Raw genomic sequence first — 23072 nt, 5'->3', positions numbered from 1 at the left:
GGGGGGGGGGCAACCAGCCTTTTAATGAACATTTTTATAATTGAATAAACAGCAAAATATTTATTTTTCAATTTGAAAAACATAGGGAATGCTTTCCTGTGACTAACGTACAAGCTGTATAATATAAAGCACCAAATTTTGTTTAAAAAATCGAATTTTTGCTGGATAAATCAATAAATGAAATAAAATAAATTGTGTAAATATAAAAAAGAAAGGCTATTGATTTTTCAACCTTGCACCATTGAAGTATATCCATACATACGTGTACAATCCCCGATACATTATCAGTACGTATTAGTTTACCCTGATTAAGTGTAAAACTAGCATCTTAGTTTTATCAGACCATGAATAATAACGCTATCACTTAAATCATGGCGGACCATTGGAGCAGATTTTTTTTTAGTCTTTTCATTTTGTTTGAAATGATTCTTAATGGTGTCATAGGGAAATCTTGTACAAAAGTTAGTCCGTGTTCTTGCAAGATGGACGACGGATTTGTAGTGGATCTTTCTTCTGTATCTAGGAATGATCAAACACCATAGTAGGTATATATTATTAATACATGCATATGTAGAGGTTTTAGGAGCGGATCTAATGTTTTTGAAATGTTCCGATCACATGACAAAATCTCAGGAAAACCACTGTGTATGTCTCAATATTATATAATAATTATTGTCACCGCCTGTTTATATTTGGCATAAACTCTGAGATTTTTAAACTACATGTACATGTACTCCCATAGAATGGAGAATGAATATAAAGTAAGCTGCACGAAGTTATTATTAAAACATATCTCGTAATTACGAGAGGTTTTCTCGGAATTACATGTACGAGATAATATATACATGTACATATATACATGTACATATTGTTACGTGATATTTTTCTATATAATAGTTTTTTCAGGGCTTGATCCAGGAATTTGGGGGGGGGGTCAATCTTCTTTGCCCGTCTATGAGCTGTGATTTAATTTCTTGTAATTAAATCACTACCCTGTCTTTCATCTTTTCACACACACTCTTTAATCACCCCCCCCCTTTTTTTTATCGCGTGTGACATGACACTTCTTGCATTAGTGTATGTCTACTCCATTTTATAGTTTTTCAATAGACTTGCAAATGATTTTAGGGAATGTTAACTAAAAAGTGCATGATTTCTGTGTCACGACGATTTTTCTGTGCAAATGACGAGGAAAATGAAAATAATACAGTCACATAAATTATCTACAGCGTCTTTAAATTTCATAAAACTGTGAAACTTTCGAATAACAAAATTAAAATCATAATGAGTATAATTTTACTCGGACGTTTCGTATATACTTATTTTTATCTTTATTCCGATATCTTATAAATGTAAAAACATTCAAACTAAACTGCTTTCTGATATACATGTATACAATTAACGGAAAAAAGACGTCAGGTCATAGAGCTACACAATCATGCAATTTTTGAGCCATTTTTGGACTTGATTTCCTAAAACGGCTCATCTCAGAGTAGTTTATGCTAAACATTCTCAAGACTTTTCACTACTGATATTGTCACTTTCTCCAAGAAATTCTTCAAGTTACACTGTATATGTATCTTGATCAGCAATTGAAGAGAAAATGCATTTAATTCTTGCCGATCCACGATTGCAATTTTCACGCGTAAACAAAATCAATGCATTCTTCTTCACTTTCCGAAGTTAAAAGAATTTCTGATACAAAAATGTCGACATCTTTTGTGGGTTATTGTCTTTAGAATTTTATAGTATCAAAAACCGATGGCAGATCTGTTTTGTGTAAATAGATGTTTAAGGAAATCACTTTCCATGTAATGCTGCTTTTGCAAGAGTGTCAAAAGCTTCTTCTTTCTTTCTTTTCTAAATTTATATATTTCTTATTTAAATAACTTTTTTTATATAAAATTATCAATTTCAAATTTTAACGTATTTTAATAATACTTATTTTAATATCATGACAGTTTTTTCCCTAAATATATATATACACAAATAATATGTACATGATTTTTGGAAATTGTAGGTGGGAAGAGGGGATGCGCCCCAACGCCCCTTCTAAATCTCTCAGTGTCTTTGTTCTTGTTTAATTTGGTTTAAAATTATATAACCATGCATTTTAAGTCTACAAATCGGAATTATTCTATCAACTTTTCTTGGGGGGGGGGGGTAGGGGATGTTTTTACTATACCTCAGCAGAAAATGCGGGGGGGGGGGTCTTTGAATGAATATTTTCATTCTAAATTAATATTAACAGCAAAGGATTAGGTTCGGAAAAGGAGGAGTCCCCCCCCCCCCCATCCGATACTACGTGCCTGTGATTTCATCAGAAATAATAGGAATATCCCGGACAGAATATATAACATTCTTTAATCTCAAAATATACTTAAATTTGTAGAATTTCTTGGTTTTCGATTACAAAGGGGTAACAAATTTTGTTAATATTATTCACCAGATGGTCGTAACGTAAAGGGTACTTAAGTCCAAGATAATGCTTAAGTATGACTTACATGTTTAAATTCTTAGACATAAGACCGTATCTAGTTCTAAGCGCTCTAAGATTTGACATTCTATAAGCAAATTTTACACTTGTATGTGCGCTGGCGTCCCTACATGTAACGGCGCACGACCAAAAAGCATGTTTTCGTCGGATAATATAAGGTAATTTTATTACACCCATATAATAAAATTTTAAATGAATATTATATATATACAGAATCAAATTAAGACTTAAAAACTATATATACTATGGGAACAAGGAAAATGTCATTTGCGGTTTTAATTGCGTTTTATGCCATTAATTTTTCGAATAATGTCAATTGGTGGAAACCGTAAATTTTTAAACGTACATACATTGCATTTCTACATGTATCTTTTTCTCAAGCTGGTATGATTTCCAGTGCATTTAAATCAAATCATTGCATGATTTTATCACAGAAAAGAAATGGAAAGACTGTAGGTAAAATGGTCCCCCAGGTTAACTTTCAACCCAGGTCAAAACTACGTTACACCGGCACAGCTTAATCAAAGAGAATGTTTTATTCCGTCTTCAAATCGTTAAATGGCCAAAGTTGCTCTTCCTATACAGCTACGAGGTGTACCTCTTCTATTTATTTTGTTTATTTTATCACTCGTTTTAGCCCAAATGACGTCACGTCGGTCTATAGTATACAATGAGGGAAATAGCAAATTTATGGTTCCCCGAGGGAGGAAACTATTTCCCGAGGTGGCGAAGCCGCCGAGGGAAATAGTTTCCTGCCGAGGGGAACCATAAATTTGATATTTCCCGAGGTGCAAAACAGTGTTCCCCGAGGTGCAAAACAATGAAAATTTTTCACCCCAAGGAAACCATGACTATCAACTAATACATGTAAATATGGTAAGAGTACTTCGATAACATAAGGCCATGCACATACAAATTAAACTCAGTTCAGATTCTCATCCTAATTTGCTTAAAAACTGGGGCGAGTTTTTTTTTATTTTTTAATATTACTGCATGTATATCTATTTGAAAGAACTGCGTACGTTAAGTATAACAGAGCGGCCCTGTCTCCAAATTTGATTTCAGTTTTTTTACAAACATGCCTACGGTGTGTCTTTTCAAAATCATTTTATTTTTTTTAATTATCACAAACCGTTTTTCCATCAGAGGTCTCGAAAAGTGGGGAGTTTTCTTTAAAAATTACAAATTTTGACGTGATAACGTCATCACAGCGTTACTGATTTTAACGTTACGTTAAAAGAAATCTGTAAATTCTCTGAACTGGAAACTATTTACTTTAACCTGCCTTATGTTCAAGAAAACAATTTTGAACTTTTATTTCAATTCATCGTAATGTATCTTTGATAGCTGGAAGGAGTATAATAATTTAAAGGAAAATATAATTTTATTACAAACGATTTCATCAGACAAGTAATGAAGCTTGATTCATCCATACAGACGAGACAAGGTACTACTTCTTTTAAAATTGTGCTCGTATCAAATTTATCATTTCTTTATGTAAAAATGATTTCTTCAATCATTTTCCGCATTGTCTATATATGAAGTTACATTAAAATTTTTAAAGATACATGAATCAATATTAAAAAGAAAATTGGAACGTCCCATATAAAGTACTCAAAATTGGATTTTTGGCAATGAAAAAGACATCAACACCACTCCCCTTTTTAACAACAAATGGCAGCGCTATTAATTTCTTATTTTCTACTTTTTTTTTTGGGGGGGGGGGGGGTAAACGTATAAATTACTCACTATTACGGGGTTACGAGGTGTCTTAAACTGCGTTAAATTTTTTTTCTTTGATGTTAGGATTTCTTATAGATAGTTATTTATTCATTCCAGTGGATCCACTTTACTGCATGGTTCATGTAAAATACACTTTCCAGGAATAATCCCCAATATATATACCTACACATAATCACTTTCTATGTTAAAACCACAAGATGAGACCGGTTATAAGAGTCCTAATTGATAAGGCCATTCCAAGTTTTTTTCTTTGTTTAGCGTCCATCCGAAATTCGAAAACCTATCTTCATATCTGAGAAAACACACAAATCAAAAGTGGAAAAACGTAGCATTTTCAGAACAGTCCTAGAATTTCTTATTATCATTTGAGACCTCTCCTCGCCATAAAACTTAGTTAAACTACTAGTTTATTGAAATAAAAAAAATAATACACCACTTAAAAAAGAGAGATGTCAATCCCAAAAGAGTAAAATGTATTTCAGAGATTCGTATGTGTTGATTTTAATTTGAGTTAACTTTGTGTTTCAAAGCTTTGTATTTATCAATTTTAATTTGTGTTTGTTTTTAATTTAATAATCTCAAAACCAATTCGTCCGCGTACACTGCACATAGAAAAAAAAACTTGTAATGGCCTTGTCATAACTTGCGTTACAGACCTTGAAAAATTTTGCTTCAAATAAAAACCGTGAATCTCCGAAGGCTTAAGAAAAAGGGTGTGCGATTTGTTTAGATCCACTTTTCGATGAACAAAATATTTTATATAGCCAATGCTAATAATTTAGAGACACAGTACTATGCATGTACATACTCATTATTTGATTAACAAAATCGAAAATTATATGCCTAAATCTGTGTAGTGAATTCGACAAGAAATGCACACGAATTCTCGGGAAGGGATTCAGAAGCTTGTAGTACACTCTAACGGGCATAATTCCCTAAAACTAAAAGTTATGAAAAAATAAGGATGTAATATTATGTGTATGATTTACATATATAGAGTTTATCCACGTCAGCTATGAAAATTCAAAGCAATGCAGCATGAAAAGGCACACGCTTGCATTGATATCGATCAGTAAAAGATTGATTAACGGTCACCGTCGATTGGGGAGCCAAGGGAAATTTGAAAGGGATGTATTTAGTTTTAAATCAAATTCTTGATTGGTACTCATTACAGTACATGTATAACTTGATTATCAGTAACCCCCTCCCTCCCCCCCCCCCCACTTCTATTTACATAGAGACAAAATACAAATAATCGAAATGCAGAATAACAGAACACTCACATAGAAGAATCAAAATTGACTTTTACGTATACGTCCCTTTTTATAAGCTACATATAGATTTTATTTCTATAGTTCAGTTATCAAATTATACGAAATCTGATGTTATTTTGTTACTTGTGGGAATAATACGCAAAACACGTCACATTACTTCTGTTATCCTTGCCATTCCCGGATTTTAATACTAGCTTGATTATGTTTCTTTTACATGTTAGTGTCTGATAAAAAAAAATCTTTAAAAATATACCTAACAAACTGCTGACATGAATTGCGAGACGATACATCTAGTCATCTACTAAGACAAAAACTGCATTAAAATAGATACAGATTTTCTAGGTCCTTGTTTGCTCTGCTCCTATTTTGTATTGTTTAATGGACTTTCGAGCTTGAATACTGCTCGTTATCTCCATATACGTATTTCATCTTTAGAACTCCTCCCTATGTTTTACATGTTACACAACCGTAGGTAAAATATTTAATATATTTCGGTGACAATGATAATTTTATCACTTCCTTTGAATACATGTACATTAACTCTCTGGGGCATTTCCTTCGCAATTCTGTGCATTTGTCCTTATAGTAACGATAAAATACTTTTAATTTCCTTTTTTTTCTGGAACGGATTATCATCATAGACGGACGTTGAATCTTTAAAATTTAGCGATAATGTGCACGGCCGTTTTCACAGAGGTGATATTGGACAGGACGCTCCTCTAGCCCCGATGAACATCTATTGGAATACTAAACATCTTTCCTATATGAAATATATTACTATTATTTCATGGATAATCTGGATAAAATCCTTTTAAAAATACTCGCTTACTTCAAGATTAACAATAGTGTACATGTAGTTAATATGTACATTCGTTTTTTATACAGATAAATATCTATAGAGTAATTTTTTTTTTCATTTCAAGACTTGGAATGCGTTAAAAATATATTAGGAAAACAATTTCTGAAAAAAAATTAACGAGTTAAATCATCGATTATGGAGCGGAAAGGGGGGTGTCTTGTCCACAAGTAATGCAAGATCGTGTTTGTATTTCTTACAGAACTGGGAACAGATAATCTTTATTTATAGACAATGAAAAAGGTTGATTGTATCATGTTTCACATAAATTTTCGTAGAAAATGCCGAAAGAGTACACCACTGTATACCTTTTTAAAGCCTTATAAACTTGGTCAACATAATTATCTCAAATTCCTTGTAAATTATAAATTAAACCCGATTTTACTTGAAAACACTGATGTCAATATTCCGATCAGCAAGATAAATGTATATATAATTGATAAGTGTAAATACATGTAAGAACTTTTCTATTCCCAACTGCTGACCTTCAATAAGTAAATGTAGGTCGGCAGTGGCAGATTTAGAAGTGTTTAGTCATATAAAACACTTCCTGATTATGCGATAAAACACTAGAATCCTTTCTGACAATTAATTTTGTCAAATAAAAATTTGCAACAATACAGTGACAAGGATAACAAGTTTTGAAAAGAAATGTTCAAATGGTGACTGCTATACGCCAAGCTTCCCATCTACCTCCCCCTTTCCCCGCCCCAGTCATTAGCTATTGTCTTTTGACATTCATGAATCCCAGACATATATAAATTCAAAACGAATAAAACATACTTAAGAAAGCTGATGATTTTCAATAAAAATGTTAAACATAATCTTTTCTTGAAGTCAAATAAAGTCAATGTCCACTATGAAGGAGACGCACGTTTTAATTGGAGGTACATGTAGTGTTAAATGTAAATTGATTGTCTGAACCATCCCAACTTATGTCGTTAAATTACTTTTTCACGTTGTAAATATTGATTGAATATTTATCACAGTTGCGAAGAATGAAGAATTTGTTTCAAGTACATATTTTCAACATGATTGCTCTTTGTGACGTCATTTTATTCAATGCATTGCGTCACTAATTTACATGTAATGTCCCATAGTAAATTTCACAGAGAAAGGTTCATATGGTTTTCATTTGCATAAATAATTGTATTAAATTAATTTTTTTTTCAGAATTGAATTTAAAAGACAATAAAAATAATGAAGCCTTCAGATATAGAATTAAACAATTAATTTCTTTAAAAATATAGATTTTATTGTGGAGAAAAGGTGACGTCTATCCAAAAATGCAGCATTTTTTTACTTCAATTTTTTTGTAAAACGGATGTGGCCGCACGTTTGTAAGGTCATTTTTTCTCTTTAATATTAAAAATCGTTGTGTATTTGTTCTTTCTGCAAAGTTTCGCATACATACTCGGATGCGGCCATATCGAAATATAGACTTGAAGAGGAGGAAAACGTCCAAAATGGGGGAATTCCGGAATATTAGACCGGTTTTGAACGTTATATAAATGAAAGGGCACGTGAGTTGAGAAAAAAATGTTCCCATTTCACACACAGGGAAACCTTAACACTTAATTGATACAATTGATAGAATGTAATCGTACGTTTAATTTTTGCCGATTTTACAGGGCCGTAAATCGGTCTTAACGTACCCAGCTCTTTGTTATGTATACATATTATGTATATTGATGAATAATGTACTACCACAGGCACCTGACGTTACTTATTTTTCTTTTAATAAAAAAAAAAAATCATATCCCCTACCTAATGAATTATTAGGTAAGGGGTATATATTTTTTTTATTTAAAAAAAAAGTAGCATTAATTAAGTGCCTGTGTGTACTACTAATGAGAAGTGATAATTTTAGGAGTACAGTGTTGATTATTTTTTTTTGCATGTACATGTACGTCGAAAATTAATAGAATATATATATGATTCCCTGCTTTAAGAGACTAGTGACCTTTCATATTCGTCCATTTTGGAATTTCCCCTAAGCTTGCTAAATGAAGGTTTAAATTGACTGTGTAAAATTAATTCAATAGTTTTAAAATATACATAAAGATACATTATTATAACTTTATTAACACATTTTCAAGTTTTCAGCTCTCTGTTATTTTTATTATAAGTTTTCAGGACGTCGCAAAACCTGGTTCCAATAATGAACTGTATTCCTTCAATCCATGCAGTGGTTTTACTGAGGGAACAGGATCCTGCAGTGAAGTTGCGGTGAGTAGGTTAACATATTTAAGGCTGTTTATATATAAGTATATAATATTTTTAAGTTCAATTGTTAATTGATTTTTTTAACAAATATAGACATGGCTATATTGAGTAGAACAGAAAAAAACATGGGGGTCCTGAAGGGCAACAACAGAAAAATGTTGTGCAGCAAATTGAGTATTGTCCGATTAGAAAATGGAGTAGATGATTCTCTTGTTGAACCTTAAAAATACCAAACCGACACATAATACAAACATATACAAGACTATTTACCTGATACGGTTCTTTTTTTTTTTGTATGAAAACAACGACCTAACAAATTGTATGAAAAACGCCAGTCAGTATTCGACCCGAAGTTAGATTGCATTTGCAAAGAAAGTCATTATAACGACCAGAAGATTTGAGAAATGTTGACTTTAAATAAGATTGCTGATACCCCGGTCCTGTTACCTCAGCTTATTATCCGCCGACTGCCTTAGTTTAGAAATTTATCGTACATATGTAGAACATGGGACAAGTGGGAGACGTAACAAAAGATGACGAAATGTCAAACTGTAAAGAATATGATGAAGAAGCCGAGATAAATGAATATTAGACTCTAGCATACATATAACATTACCTCTACGAAGGAATATTTTTTTCTGATTATGCTCTTTCGCTCGCTTTCAAACCATAGGTCGTCGGTTATGGCTGTCAACATGATTAAAAATATGATTTTTCTACTTTAAAAAGCCCAGCTCTTCAATCTCCAGTTCTTCATTCTAAAACGAAAGTGTCGACTTTAACGACCTAGCTTCTTACCACAGTGCCTATGCATCACATTGAGCAGCTTATTTGCTCTTTTGTCGGCTGCGATGAGTTTTCTAACTTACAGGCCTTAATCCAGGTTAATTTCGAGGCCAGATTCAAATAACGTCATTAGCTTGTCTATCTAAATTAATTCACAAATGTTCGGGTCTTTTAAGCAATATTCCACTTGTCGGAAAGGCCCAAGAAGATGCTATTACTTTTCGTGGTGCCATTGTTTTCATTCCTTCTGGACCTTGCCTGTGTTTAAAATAAATAGTAATATCTATGATTTTTTCTGAATTTTAGGACAACAGAGAAATATCCTACTCTGAAATTGCATTATACAATATAATGATCGTGGACAATAGTCAAAACTATTTAAAAAAAGTGCATAATTCTGCGCATTAAAAAAACCCAGTGCTGTATTAAATTATTCAAGTCTATTTACTTATAACTTACGTTCAAGAAACAATAGTGCTTTATAAATATTCTCAATTATCAAGCATTATATACATGCTAAGACATTGAAATTGTATCGAAAAGTCATATTTATCAACATAGAAAAATAAATAAACGCATCAATATACTTTCAGTTATGTCTTATAACCATCAGTGGACCAATAGAACAATACAAATCTTTGGGCTCCCAAAATTCAACCACATTCTCCGTTAACGGTGACTTCATAGATATGCATTATTCGGACGGAGATGGCGGGTAAGTACATTTGTATATTTCTTCACATCTCACCAAGATGAATTCGTAGCTTTGGAATGAGCGGAATCTCATGCAAATATTACCTGGTGATGGAGAAAATAGTGTACATTTGTACTTCATATATATGTACATGTAAGAGTACATACCATGCATGAATACATTATTAAAATCTCAAATGTGTATAACAGTGGGTTTAAATATTAAATTTTATGTTTTATGCAATGGGCCCCTGCATCATTAAACAGAATTATATGTAAATATATCATTGAGATGGTGACTAAAATTATAAAAATAAAGAACATTAAGAGAAAATGGGCTTTTAAAGTACTGTGAAAAGATTTATGATAATAGTTGTTATCAATACATGTAATATATAATATTTGTATACATTTTTAGGACTTCATCAGTTGTTCACATTTCTTGTAATGACGGTACATTAGGAAGTTTTGAACCGAAGGGGAGCACCGGAGGTCCATATGTAAGATTATTGAAACTTTATTTAATTTTTCAGATCACCTGAGTTCAAGGCTCAAGTGAGTTTTTTTTATCGAAGAGCCTCTGACGTCCATCTGTTGTTGTGTTGTCTAAAACATTTTAATATTTTCGTTGCATTCCCAAGAACCACTTGACCAAATTCAAACAAATTTAAAAAAAAAAAGGGTCCTTAGGTGAAGAAAATTTAAGTTTGTCCAAATGAAATGGTAAAATTTTAATGGATCGTTCAAAAATCTTCCTCTCAAAATCAATTGGGCTAGAAAAAATGAATCTTTCAATACACAGTGGAGATTCAAGTTTATTGAAATCAATACCCCCATGGTGAAAGTAAGGCTACAAAATTATCAAATTCTACATGGGAATATATACGAAAATAATCAAAACTCTGATTAATCATATTTGAATAAAAGCATCCTCATGTAATGCAGATTCAGATTCGTTCAAATCATGACTCTCAGTGTTAGGGTAACGCTTCATCAGGGAATCAAAGATTTACATAGGAATTTATTGGGAAAAATCTTTAAACATCTTTGTCCTAAGAATAGCAAAGCCATGTTACATTGTAGTCATATCTATATTAAAGCATCCACAGTTAGACTATGTAAATCATATAGGGTACTAATTTTGATGCACCAGATGTGCATTTTCGACAAATTATGTCTCATCAGTAATGCTCAAGCCGAAAAGTTGGAAATCCATAATATTTTTTAAAAAAAGACTTGGAGGAGCTGAAAAAAGTGCCAAACACTGGAGCCAAATACGTTGAAGGATCAGAGCTATGCATGAGGGAGATAATCGTTAATTTTGAAATAAATTTCTAAATTTTACCACTGCAGTTTAATATATATCCGTATTTTCAAGTTAGTACCGAAGTACTAGTGTTAATTCAAGTTTGATCAAATCACGACTTCCCAGAGCTAGGGTTAATACATTTGAATATTTAGGGGAAATAGTGTACATTTTAAAAAATCTTATTCTCAGGAACAGCATATTTATTTATATTGAAGCATCATGAGAAAGTGTAGATACAAATAGGTTCAAATCATGATTCCTGTGCTATAATGGGGTCAAAATAGACAAAGATTTATGGAATATATCGGAAAAAAATCTTCCTGTAAAGAACACCAAGCCATATTTATATATTTATATGTATGTAAACATTCATATCTATATGATTGCATCCTCAGCGAGTGTAGATTCAAGTTTGTTCAAAATATGACCCCTTGGGGGTAGTGTGAAACCATAATAGGAGATCAAAGTTTTTTACATAGGAAAATATAAGAGAAATCCCTAATATTTTTCTTTAATGATCAGCTAAATCATGATAAGGTATATTGGTATGCAAACATCTTCAAGTACATGTAGCTAAGATTCAGATCAGGGCCTTTAAGAATAGGTGGAGACTACAATAGTGGATCAGAGGTGGACCAGGGAGAACACAGGACTAAAACTTCAAAAGGAGTTGCAAGATCACACTAAATCATATTTAAAATCAAAACATACATATGATGTATGTATAGCAATTTTTTTTCCCTTCATTTTTATGAGCCCTATGGTTAAGTTGAGACGAATGAGTTTCAAATTTCACATAATGCCTATGTGTAGCAAAAAATCTCTAAAACAGCAGGACCAAATTGATCGTATTGAAATTGAAGTATCCCAACGTTGTATTGATTTATCTTTGAATAAATTGTAACTTCTATAAGTCTAGATTTTTGTCAAGAACATGCAATCAAATTTTTTTAAAATAAAATTAAACAGATATTTAAAAAAAATCAACTTGGGCAAAGTGACTCAGGTGAGCATTCTTGCCCATGTGACTCTGTTTGTGATTATATTGCCAAAAATACTCTAATATATAAATTTTGTACGTCATTATTTTAATAGAAAAGTACCAGATATTATTGTTAGCCATATGTTTTGTATTTTTTGTGATAAGTTCAAAGAGAAAAACAAGGGTAAACAAGGTATGAGAAGTCCTCAATGCCTCAGGTGTATAAAAATAAAATTGAATCTGTGAAACAAGTATCTAGATCAATTTTCTTATTATTGAAAGGCATGAAATGATGACAAACAAAACTATTCCCCAGAAAATTCTCTCTGCAAATATTATTTTATTGTAAAATATTAATAAATAAATAAATAATAAATAAAATAACAAATAATAAGTGGTTTTCTTGGGGTTTGAAAAGAAACGAAGCAATGAAAATCCGGGTTTGAGAAGAAACAATAAAAATCCGGAGTGTCAGTTTTTCTTTTAAGTTGGTCTAGAGACTCACACGTTAACTACAAGACTACACAACTCACAAGTGTTATTAATATACTACGGCTAACTAGACTGATATATTTTCTCAAAAAAAAGTGTTGTCACACATGTAGAAGTGTATTTTTAAGGTAAAGCGGGTGACGGTCCTTACTCCATGTTTTTGTTATATATATATTTGTGATCTCGAAAATGTCTATTTTTATCCATTGAAGATAATTTTCATACTTTTCATCAAAAAGGGAGCGAAGACCCCATTATATGGAAAAAATGAAAGTTATAAATAAAGTATCAATTTTGCCCTTTTTGACGCGTGCATAATGTTTTATAGAGGAATAATATCAATTATACTTGTTAGAATGTAGCAAATTGCAGAAATTTAACATTAAGTATGCCTTAATGTTAATTTTGAAATAGGAAACAAAATTATGAAACAGTAACTTTTATGTTTGAAAACTAATCTTTTTTATTTGTGAAACCAAGCAACCATCCTTTTTTAAAATGAAAAAAAAAATTGCTGTATTTATTATTTTCTTATCAGGAAATAAACCTGTCAACAAAACTGGCCTGTAATAATAGCTCCTCCAAGTTATCAGTTGGTACGATCATTCTCATTGGGTAAGTTAAAAAAAGTTAAAATGAACGTCATTTCCTTTGGTCAAGTACTGTATATAGTTGAACTAAATGTTAATTATTTCTACAAGTAGAGGAATCCAAATAATGATTAAAAAATCATTCACTCCTATCAGGTATCTATTTTATGGATAAGTATTCATTTTATATAAATATCGAAAGAATTAAAGCAAAAAAGGAATTTCATCATCCTTTTACAATACACTGATATAACAATGCATCATCCGGTTAAAAAAAAAAACCAAAATGATGTGCAATAAAGTTTCTTCACCACTGATATTTTTGCTAAAAAATATAATTTTCAGCTTTTTAAAAAAAATATATGCATGCTCAATAGTGTTTTCAGCAATAAAACTTGCTGCTGTTTAATAGGTACGGAAGCCCGTTGAGGCCAGTTCAGAGAAAGAAATATTTTTTATTCTTAAACGCAATGATTATTGCGTTTAAACGCAATAATTTTGCGATTGAATGCAATACTTTTGCGATTAAACGCAATAATTTTTGCGTTTAAACGCAATAATTTTGCGATTGAACGCAATAATCTTTGTGTTTAAACGCAAGAATCTTTGTGATTAAAGACAATTATTTGTATCAAATCTTGCAAAATACAACGGACCCACGTAAACTGATATATTTCTTTCTCTTTTTCACTTATAAGGAAATTTCGTAATGTCTAGCTTTATAGAATCAGATTCCTCCGAGCAAACGCTCTCTGAAAGGATAAATCACTGATGTGAATTTATAGAGGAGAAAAAAAATGTCGTGTTGTAAAAACAAAGACAACCAAAGAACGAAACATGTCTTTGTATCGCTATATTCTTAATGAATATTTGGTCAGTTGCTTACAATCATAAATCTTTTTTCTACTTTGAAACAATTTCTGCAAACAATTAAAATGGATCTTCTAAATAAAAGATTAAAGAAGAAAAAAATGATTAAAAAACTATCCCCAAAGTTGCGGTCACGAAGTTTAACTCGTGTATAAATAGGTTCGGGAAAAGACTAATGAATTGTTGGAATTACGTTCATGAAGTATTTAACACTTAAATGTATATTCACAGCCTTTCCTACGGTTGTATACAGTAGACACAAGAATATAGATGATGGAATCATTTGAGATCAAAATCAAACGAAAACAGATTGATCGATGTGTACTACCAAATTGACAAGATTTTATCAATACCACTAAAACGTTCTTAATTAATTGTGATACGTAAGCAATTGATCAAAGGCTTCATTAAGAGTGTTGGGTTCTAATACGTTTAAGACATTTTGGTTGTTAGGATGCCATTGTTTTACTACAGTTTTCACATACTGGAAAATTCTGCAAAAAGACACAGAACCAAACGGTTCTTTGAAGTGTCTGATCCTAGTAATCATAAGCTTTGGCTTATTGATGTCTATTTCTGAAACTACAGTATCATTATGTTTAAATGCAAAACGTATCCTTAAAAGGAAGGATTATTGCATTTAAACGCAAAGATTATTGCGTTTAAACGCAAAAATATTATTGCGTTTAAACGCAAAAAGTATTTCGTTTAATCGCAAAATTATTGCATTTAAACGCAAAAGATTGCGTTTAATCGCAATTTTTTGCGATTAAACGCAAATTGTTTTGCGTTTAAACGCAATATACATCGCGATTAAACACAATCTTTTGCGTTTAAACGCAATGATTATTGCAAATAAACGCAAAGTTTTGCGTTTAAACGCAATGAAAATATTTCTTTCTTTCAACTGGCCTCAACAGGCTTCCGTAAATAGAGTTATATTATGTTAAATTTATTTATCCATTATGACTTTTCTCATTAAAAAAATTTCTTTCCATCTTTTAATTGTAAACATGTGTATTGATTCATATATATTTTTTAAAAAAGATATCAACAAAAGAAATCTTAGTAAGGAACACAATTTTTAAATAAAATTTTATGAAAATATTCAAATTGCTTGTTCAACTAGCAAGGCATAAACAAAATGTCAATGACTCTTTTTATTAAAAGTAAGTAGAGAAGTATAATTAATCACTTGATCGATCAATATTTCGATCAATCGACAGAATAATCTACCCATTAGTTAATTTATAAGTAAGCCAGCCCTTCTCCTTCAGATTTGTCTCCGTTTTATTGCTGTATATATTGGTTGGGGTCCTAATACAGAAGTTTGTTAGAAAGCAGAGCGGGAGACACGTGATTCCTAATTATCAACTTTGGAGCAGTATACCTGGCAATATAAAGGTATTCAATAGAGTCTAATTAACATTTTAAACTGACATAGTTTATACTTGTGAAACTTCACTTCTAACTTTAATTTTGTATATATGTATGCCAGATATTAAATATGTCAAAAATGCATTGTTTCAACGCAAATGTAAAACGCCCGAAAACGTTATATTTGAATATTTTAAACCAACTGATATTTGTGAATATTTGACCAAAAAATTGGTTATTAATTTGACGCTCACCTGAGTCAAAGGCTCAAGTGAGATTGACTGATCAAAATTTGTACGTTGTCTGTTGCTGCTGTCTTTGTCGTCGGCGTCGTCGTTAAATTTTTACAATTTCATCTTCTTCTCCAGAATCACTGGGCCAGTGTCAGATTGTTCAAATCATGACCCTCAGGGATAGGATGGGGCCACTATGGGTGAACAAAGTTTTACATGGGTACATAGTAGGAAAAACTTTATAAATCTTCTTAAGAACAGCAAAGCCATGAACAGTCATTTTTGTATGAAAACATCCTCAGGTAGAGTAGATTCAATTTTGTTTAAACCATGACCCCTAAGGGCAGAGAGGGGCCACTATAGGCAAAGAACGGGTTAAGTGGTTAAATATAGGAAATTTGGTTCTCAAGAACAGCAAAACCATGACCAGTTATATTTATAAATAGCACCATCCTCAGGTAGTGTAGATTCAAATTTGTTCAAATCATTCGCAGGTATTTAAGGCAGTATTCAGATCATATTTCGGCGAATTTAGACTTTTTTCATAAAATGTGTCATGGATACATCGGATAAGCCAAAGATAAAACATTTACTGTTATTATCCATTGTATAGACGTCATTGAGTCTTAGACTAAAAGAAGCACTCCACGTGACGCCTATAAATAGAAAAATTGCTTTAAGGAAAAAGTGAAAAGTTCAACACTACCCCGGGGACAATTCATTTCTTTTTGTAAAAATAATTATGTAAAAACATCACTGGGTCATGAAAAGTGCTGCTAGAATATTACTCTCTAAACAAAGAAAAAATTATTCCAAAGTTTGGAATGAAACCTTACCAAAATTTCTACATTTTGTATATACGATCAAGGAATTGTCATCAATTCATATGCACCACACGATTCTAGCAGCACCTTCCAAGTACTGTGTATGTAGAATACAAGTTTTTGATACAGACAAAAAATATGTTTCAAAGTATGCGGTGTAGTGTTGAACTTTTGCATCTATGTTGTTAGAACGACAGAGGAAAGGCTGATCTGAATTTCAAAACACTGCCTGTTTTCAATATAAGTAAACATGATAAGGATAAATCAGCTTACCTGATTTTTAATCTTTAAGGTCAAGATCTAGTAAATGAGTTTAGACTGTCTTTTTGGTGCTAGATCCATTATGACGTCATAATTGATTTAAACTTAATTTTTCCCGTACTTAACGGCTATTATAGAATTATGTAGAAAATGAAACATTTTCATGGAATTCAATTTGAAATCATGTCAAAATTAACCCCGATACCTATATTCAAATTAATATCATTTTAAAGAAGAGGTCAAGAAGATATGAAAAACTGTTTTCTGAGAGACTGTAGGCAATATTGATATATTTTCTTTCTCTGAGAGGGAAAAAAAAATCCATATTTATACCTGACTTCCTTCATTTTTCATTGAAAATAACGGTTTAAAGTATCTTTTTTCGTTGAGTTTATCTAAAAATTATGCCCCGATACACCTAATTTCGCCAAGCTATATTTGTAAAGGATCGTTGAAAGAACTTGTTTCTCAAATTTGAGAAATCTGAAGGCACCTTTCATTTACTAGATCTTGACCTTAATTTCTTATGAATCACACATAACATTCACAGTATATGCTTTAAAACTCCCATTTCATGTATTTGTTTACATGAATTCTCGTCACGTTCAATTTTCACTCGGCAAATATTTGATCAATCGTTATGACGTCATGGGTTTGGTATTTAATCCCCGTGATAAATGCTTAGCTATTTATACCACCACCAAAAAAAAAAAAAAAAAAAAAAAAAAAAAAAAAAAAAAAAAAAAAACGACAAGATTTAGTTTACCTTATGTTTTGAATGGTTCCATTCATTTCTTGGACCTAAAATTAAACTTTAAATATAGATATTGAGAAATCATTATCTTTAAAGTTCACATCATACAGCTTACTATGACGTCATATTGTACAGACAAGTAGGATATCTAGGTGTAGCCTTAAAATACCCGCTTGACCCCCGGGGTAGGGTGTAGGATGGGTCCATAATAAGCAATCGAAATTTAATCTGGGAATACATACGAAAAATCTTTAAAAATCTTTTAATAGGAACATCAAAGTCATGATAAGTCTGATGTAGAAGCATTCTTACGTTATGTATATAGATTCAAATATGTTCAAATCATGACCCTCGGAGGTAGGGTATAGGGTAATGGACAATAGGCATACATGTGGGAATCCTTAAAAATCTTTTTCTAGAACGTGAAAGTCTTGATTAGTAATGTTTATATTGAAGCATCCACAGGTAGTGTAGAATCAATCATGACATCCAGGGATTGGGTGGGGCTACAACTAGCGATCAAAGTTTTACATAGGAATGTAAAAGAAGAAGAATCTGTTGATGAAGAACAAGAAGGTTCATATTTACTCAGGTGAGCATTGTGGCCCATGGGCTTCTTGTTTGTATTATTACATTTTGTGTTTTTCTCGAAGCAAAATGTAATAAATAAAATTTACAACAGTTTGTGTCGTTATTAGTATGTCTTGTTGTTACAATACTAGAACATGTTTTGATAATATACTAGAGTTTGTCTTATGGATTTAAGAATTATGTAAATTAAATAGACAACTTATTTAAGAGTCGATATTAAAAGATTTCATTGTTTTGCAGACAGGTATTATTTATACCGTGAAGTGTGGGAAAACAGGACATCATTTTGATAAAATCTAACTCGACTTCAATGGCTGCACAACATGTCAGTAAATCAAATTTGGAAGCAGTTTTATATTTTGTTCATTTCTTGTGTAGCATAAATATGATTAATATAAGATTCTATAGTTGTATTATGATTATTGTAAGTGCTATAGATTATTTAGCATATCTAAGACTAAAGATTTCCACAAGGACAACAACACAAAGAATAATATTTTGTTAACTAAGCATCGATATCAGTAGGCAAGTGAGTTAAGGCCGGGTGTTGATGATTCTATGCAAATGAGCTAATTTAAACAATTAGCGGTAAGACTTATTATCTAAAAATATCACAGTCGTAACTCGTATGTAGAAGGAATCTCCTTTGTCACTCAGAGTAGAACATTTCAAGAATATCAGATATCACTGATCTTTAAATTATTATAATCATACAGCTATGTTAAGGCTTCCCGAAGCTTGTAAACGCGCTCAAAACATAATATGTCATTGCGAGGTCGGTTTTGGGATTTGATATATAAGTATTGAACTTAAGTACTTCCAATTTATATAGAGGGTTTCCTCGGCTATATATTAACATATCTGTTATGGTATCACATGACTTTGTTGATCACGTGAAGGTCATTTATAATTTTTTGAAGTGTTTCATATAAATCGCTTCGGCGCAGGTGATTAACACAATAATTATTAACATTTTGTTATATAAATAAACTCATCGTATTCTTGTGTATCCGAAATGTGTTTGGAAAAAGTCATAGTATTACTTAGATACAAATTATTTCCTGAGAAATTCAACCTACCTACAAATTTGAGGGTATCTTCCACACAATATCATAATCTGTATTAAAACAAAGCCAACACATATTTTTCCCAAGCAAGATTCAGTTAGAGAACAACCTCTTCTTACAGATTTCCACAAAAATTCTCAGATTAACCTCCATTAATCCCCTGCGCCAGACTCTTTTATACACACAAAATAAATTCTACCTCCAACCACGGGTATAAAACAGACTACAATTCAAAAGTATATTTTTCCTAAGCATTTTGAACATGCTGAATTTCAATCAAGGGTAGGTAACCGGTGAATTTTTAAAATATTCCGACATATAAGACTTAAAAAACCTTTAAAGACCCGTGAATTTTGCAATAGTTATCTAGCATTTTACATGCAGTTTGAAATAAAGTGTAAAGTTCATGACACTCTCCCCATCATAACGCCTCAAGTGTGCAGTGACTTGACGTCATTTTCCATTATGACGTCATATTTTGGTAGTTCAGAGATGTGAAGGCACAGAGTGCACTGTGATATTCTACGGGAAGCCTTAACCTACCTGCGCAAACACTTATGTTGTTCAGGTTTTGGTAAAAACAACACATTTACATTTATAACAGGCACCAAATAGGTTCATAAACATTGGCTTTATGGACAGTCACAGATATGTATACAATTCAAATATAATTGTGATTCTTCTACATTCACCTGGTTTCCATTAGGTTTTAAACTCCGAGCTTTCTTTCACATGTTTTTAATGCAAAATTAAAGTTCACCAATTTTCTAGTCTTTCGTAGATAAGAAAACCAGAGAAGATTCTGATAGGTTACTACCGAATGGAGAGATTTTTCGATGTTTTGGTAACATGCTATATTTTAAATAACACTTATTAATTACATTTAAATTATCAACTAAGGCAATATATAGGAGTTTTAATATCTTCAATGCATCAATGGTAGAGTAATATAATCTTAGAAAAAAAAAAGAATCATAATATTAATATACCTTAATGAGCATTTAAAAAAAAGAAAAAAAAAAAGCAGAATATAGTTATATAAGAACATCTTCCCCTAATATAATGACAATATATTGATAAAAAAGTGATTGAAGGGCTAACAATGTATTGAAGAAACAGTTAAAATATTATGATATACAATATTTAGTTTTATGTCTTTCTTATTGTTGAGAAATAGCGTGAGTTTTATAATCAGCATGCATATGTTACAATATATAATGTTGAAATCAAGGAAGAATAAAAAAAATTGTTAATGTCTACTACTTATCTACTTTTTACTTGAAATTCTTGAAATGTTGAATAAAAAAAAAATCTGCAGTTGTACGTATTTGACCCCAGTCAAGTTCATGTTCAGTAATTCAGGACATAAGAGCTGAGTAAAACTGTAATACTGATGACTCATTCTGAAATCTTTAGGGAAATCAATAAACACTTCCTTGGGGAGCAAATTTTCCAACGGATCCATCTGTGAAAAAAGCAAAGAAAAACTAGATAGCAGAAGTAGGAAATAAAATACTTCATAGTGAGTCTGCATTAGTAACAAGGAAATTTAATTTTGCTCTTTCCTGTTATTGTTTAGTTAACGAGGAAAATTAAATTAAAAAAATGGTGTATGAGGTTTAATTTGGCTATTGGTTATACAGATATATTTGAACTTTCTTTGAGTTAACATAATGTTCTGAAGACTATCTTTATCTTATTTCGCAAAATTAATTAATTTTCATGCTATTTACTAACTCGACTTAGATTTTTTGAAAAAGGAGTACATGTTACTTTTTTTTTTAAAATCAAGAGATATATTGAGTACTATTACTAATGTATAAACAAAATTTGTTAATCATATTATTCAGCAAAATTTTCCATGACTATATTAATTCAATAAAACGACAAACTTTGCAAGACAATGTAGCCAACCAAGCCGCCTAGCAGTTAGCGTAAATGTTATTCTTCAGGGATTCGACTACAACATCATAGCAAAACCGGTAATCAGCCTACAATAGAATGCGCATCATTGATATGAAAAAAAACCCCACAAATCTTTTTTGCAGCAGGACCTATATTTGGTATTCTTCTTTCTAACATCCTTGATAGCTTTGATGTAGAAAAGAAAGATCAGAGTTTGTTGGACTCTAATTTATCATAGAAATAAAGAAAAGCTCAAGGCAATGGTGACTATGACTGGTTAATTTTTTCAAGTTCAAAAGTATTAAAGCAATAAGACACCACTCTAAAAGTGTATCAAATAGTGGTCCACTAGTATTGCTTTTGAAACATTTAAAAAGTATAGGTAAGAAATATACATGGTTATTTAAAAGTCAAAGTATTTCAGATAGAAAGAGAGACGTTGAAAGAAATTTCATATATTTTCTAAGTGTAATTCTGCTTTTCAGGGTATGCAATAAGATGAAGCACCTTCAGAAGAAATCATATTTATATCATAAATATCCCAAAAGAAAATAATTTATTAAATACGAATTATTTTTTTTTATCCATAATGAGATATAAACTGAATATAGCAAATTCAGCTTTAAGATAGTGATGTTAGCTTGTTCTCTGTAGTAGAAAGATTTCAATATTTTATCGTTATCCAAATGAGTTCGTCATACTGTCAGATGAGATCATGACTGACTTACCAATGTGGAGATAAATTCTGGTCTTCTAATTTGTAACAGTCGTGTACTAGTGAATACATCGACTTCTCTATCAAGGGAGATTTGGTCTAGAGCGTTGTAGGCAACACAAAATTGGCCGCAGCCCTTTACACCATCACTGAAAGTATTTTGTGGCAAAAATACATACACTCTACCATAAATGTATGCATTTAGTATATACAAATAAGCATCAATTGATGATTGAAAACTCAAGAAAATGGCTTATAATTTATTTTATTGATTATTCACTTCATTTAATACCTCGACAAGACCAGAATTTTGGTGTCAGGCTGAATATCTTCATTTTTGGTTACATTTATTGCATCAAGCAATACCTCAGGATCTGACGAAGAAGTACCATCTCTCCATTTTTTACATTCAATTACTGCCAAATCCATTTTACAAGTTTCCTGAAACATTCCAAGCAATCATTTGTCCTTCGATAACATTTTTTTATTAATATAATTAACATTATAGTTTTACCTAAATAAAAATTAACTATTCTTCTTTAGAACAAACCTCTTTAAGAATCAAAATGTCTGTTATAGTAATGTTTTTCTTGCTTCTCGACTCATTATAATTAATGGTAAATGATCCCACTCTTTTTGCTTCTTTTTGGAAAGGAAACCATTGAGAAGACTAAAATGTATATTAATTCAAAAGAATGAATAAAATATTCAAGAGAATACATTTGTCACCAATAGGTTAGAAACAGTATCACTTTCGAAAATTTAAGTAATATGTATAATGCATTTGGTTATGTGTTCGAATCACACTAAAACCTTTAGGCTTCAATGATATGAAACTTAACGACTAACTTACTGCTTTTAACATTTCAATAAATATTTAAGACAAATTTTTTTTAAAATCTTACCGATGATAACTCCGTAAGAGGACACATGAAGACGGCAATGTTGACATTGAAATCTTTAACCAATCTCAGGAAATCCTCTACATAGTCTGGGAGTGGATACTGGGCGCTGATCAACTTATCGT

General features: G+C 31.4%; 1 protein-coding gene and 1 long non-coding RNA gene across 2 annotated transcripts; one reads left to right on the top strand and one right to left on the bottom strand.

Moving 5' to 3' along the window:
- The first annotated feature begins 404 nt into the window (after window positions 1-404).
- Window positions 405-18670, top strand: LOC133189000 (cation-dependent mannose-6-phosphate receptor-like). The gene is made up of 7 exons (XM_061324451.1): window positions 405-541; window positions 8500-8599; window positions 9976-10097; window positions 10494-10575; window positions 13397-13473; window positions 15596-15722; window positions 18599-18670. The coding sequence occupies exons 1-7, from the start codon at window positions 423-425 to the stop codon at window positions 18656-18658; spliced, it is 687 nt and encodes a 228-aa protein (XP_061180435.1). The 5' UTR covers window positions 405-422; the 3' UTR covers window positions 18659-18670.
- A 3413-nt stretch (window positions 18671-22083) lies between these two features.
- On the bottom strand, window positions 22084-22691 carry LOC133188999 (uncharacterized). Its single transcript, XR_009721376.1, has 3 exons — window positions 22596-22691; window positions 22338-22486; window positions 22084-22194 (listed from the first exon to the last, which is right to left on the bottom strand). It is a non-coding gene; the product is annotated as an uncharacterized LOC133188999 (long non-coding RNA).
- Between the last annotated feature and the right edge of the window lie 381 nt (window positions 22692-23072).

This window comes from Saccostrea echinata, unplaced genomic scaffold (genome assembly GCF_033153115.1).
Source record: "Saccostrea echinata isolate AGI-Se365-2 ecotype Australia unplaced genomic scaffold, CSIRO_AGI_Sech_v1 ptg000016l, whole genome shotgun sequence".
Lineage (NCBI taxonomy): Eukaryota > Metazoa > Mollusca > Bivalvia > Ostreida > Ostreidae > Saccostrea > Saccostrea echinata.
The sequence above is the reverse complement of the archived record's forward strand: the minus strand, read 5'-3'. Positions and strand labels throughout refer to the sequence as shown.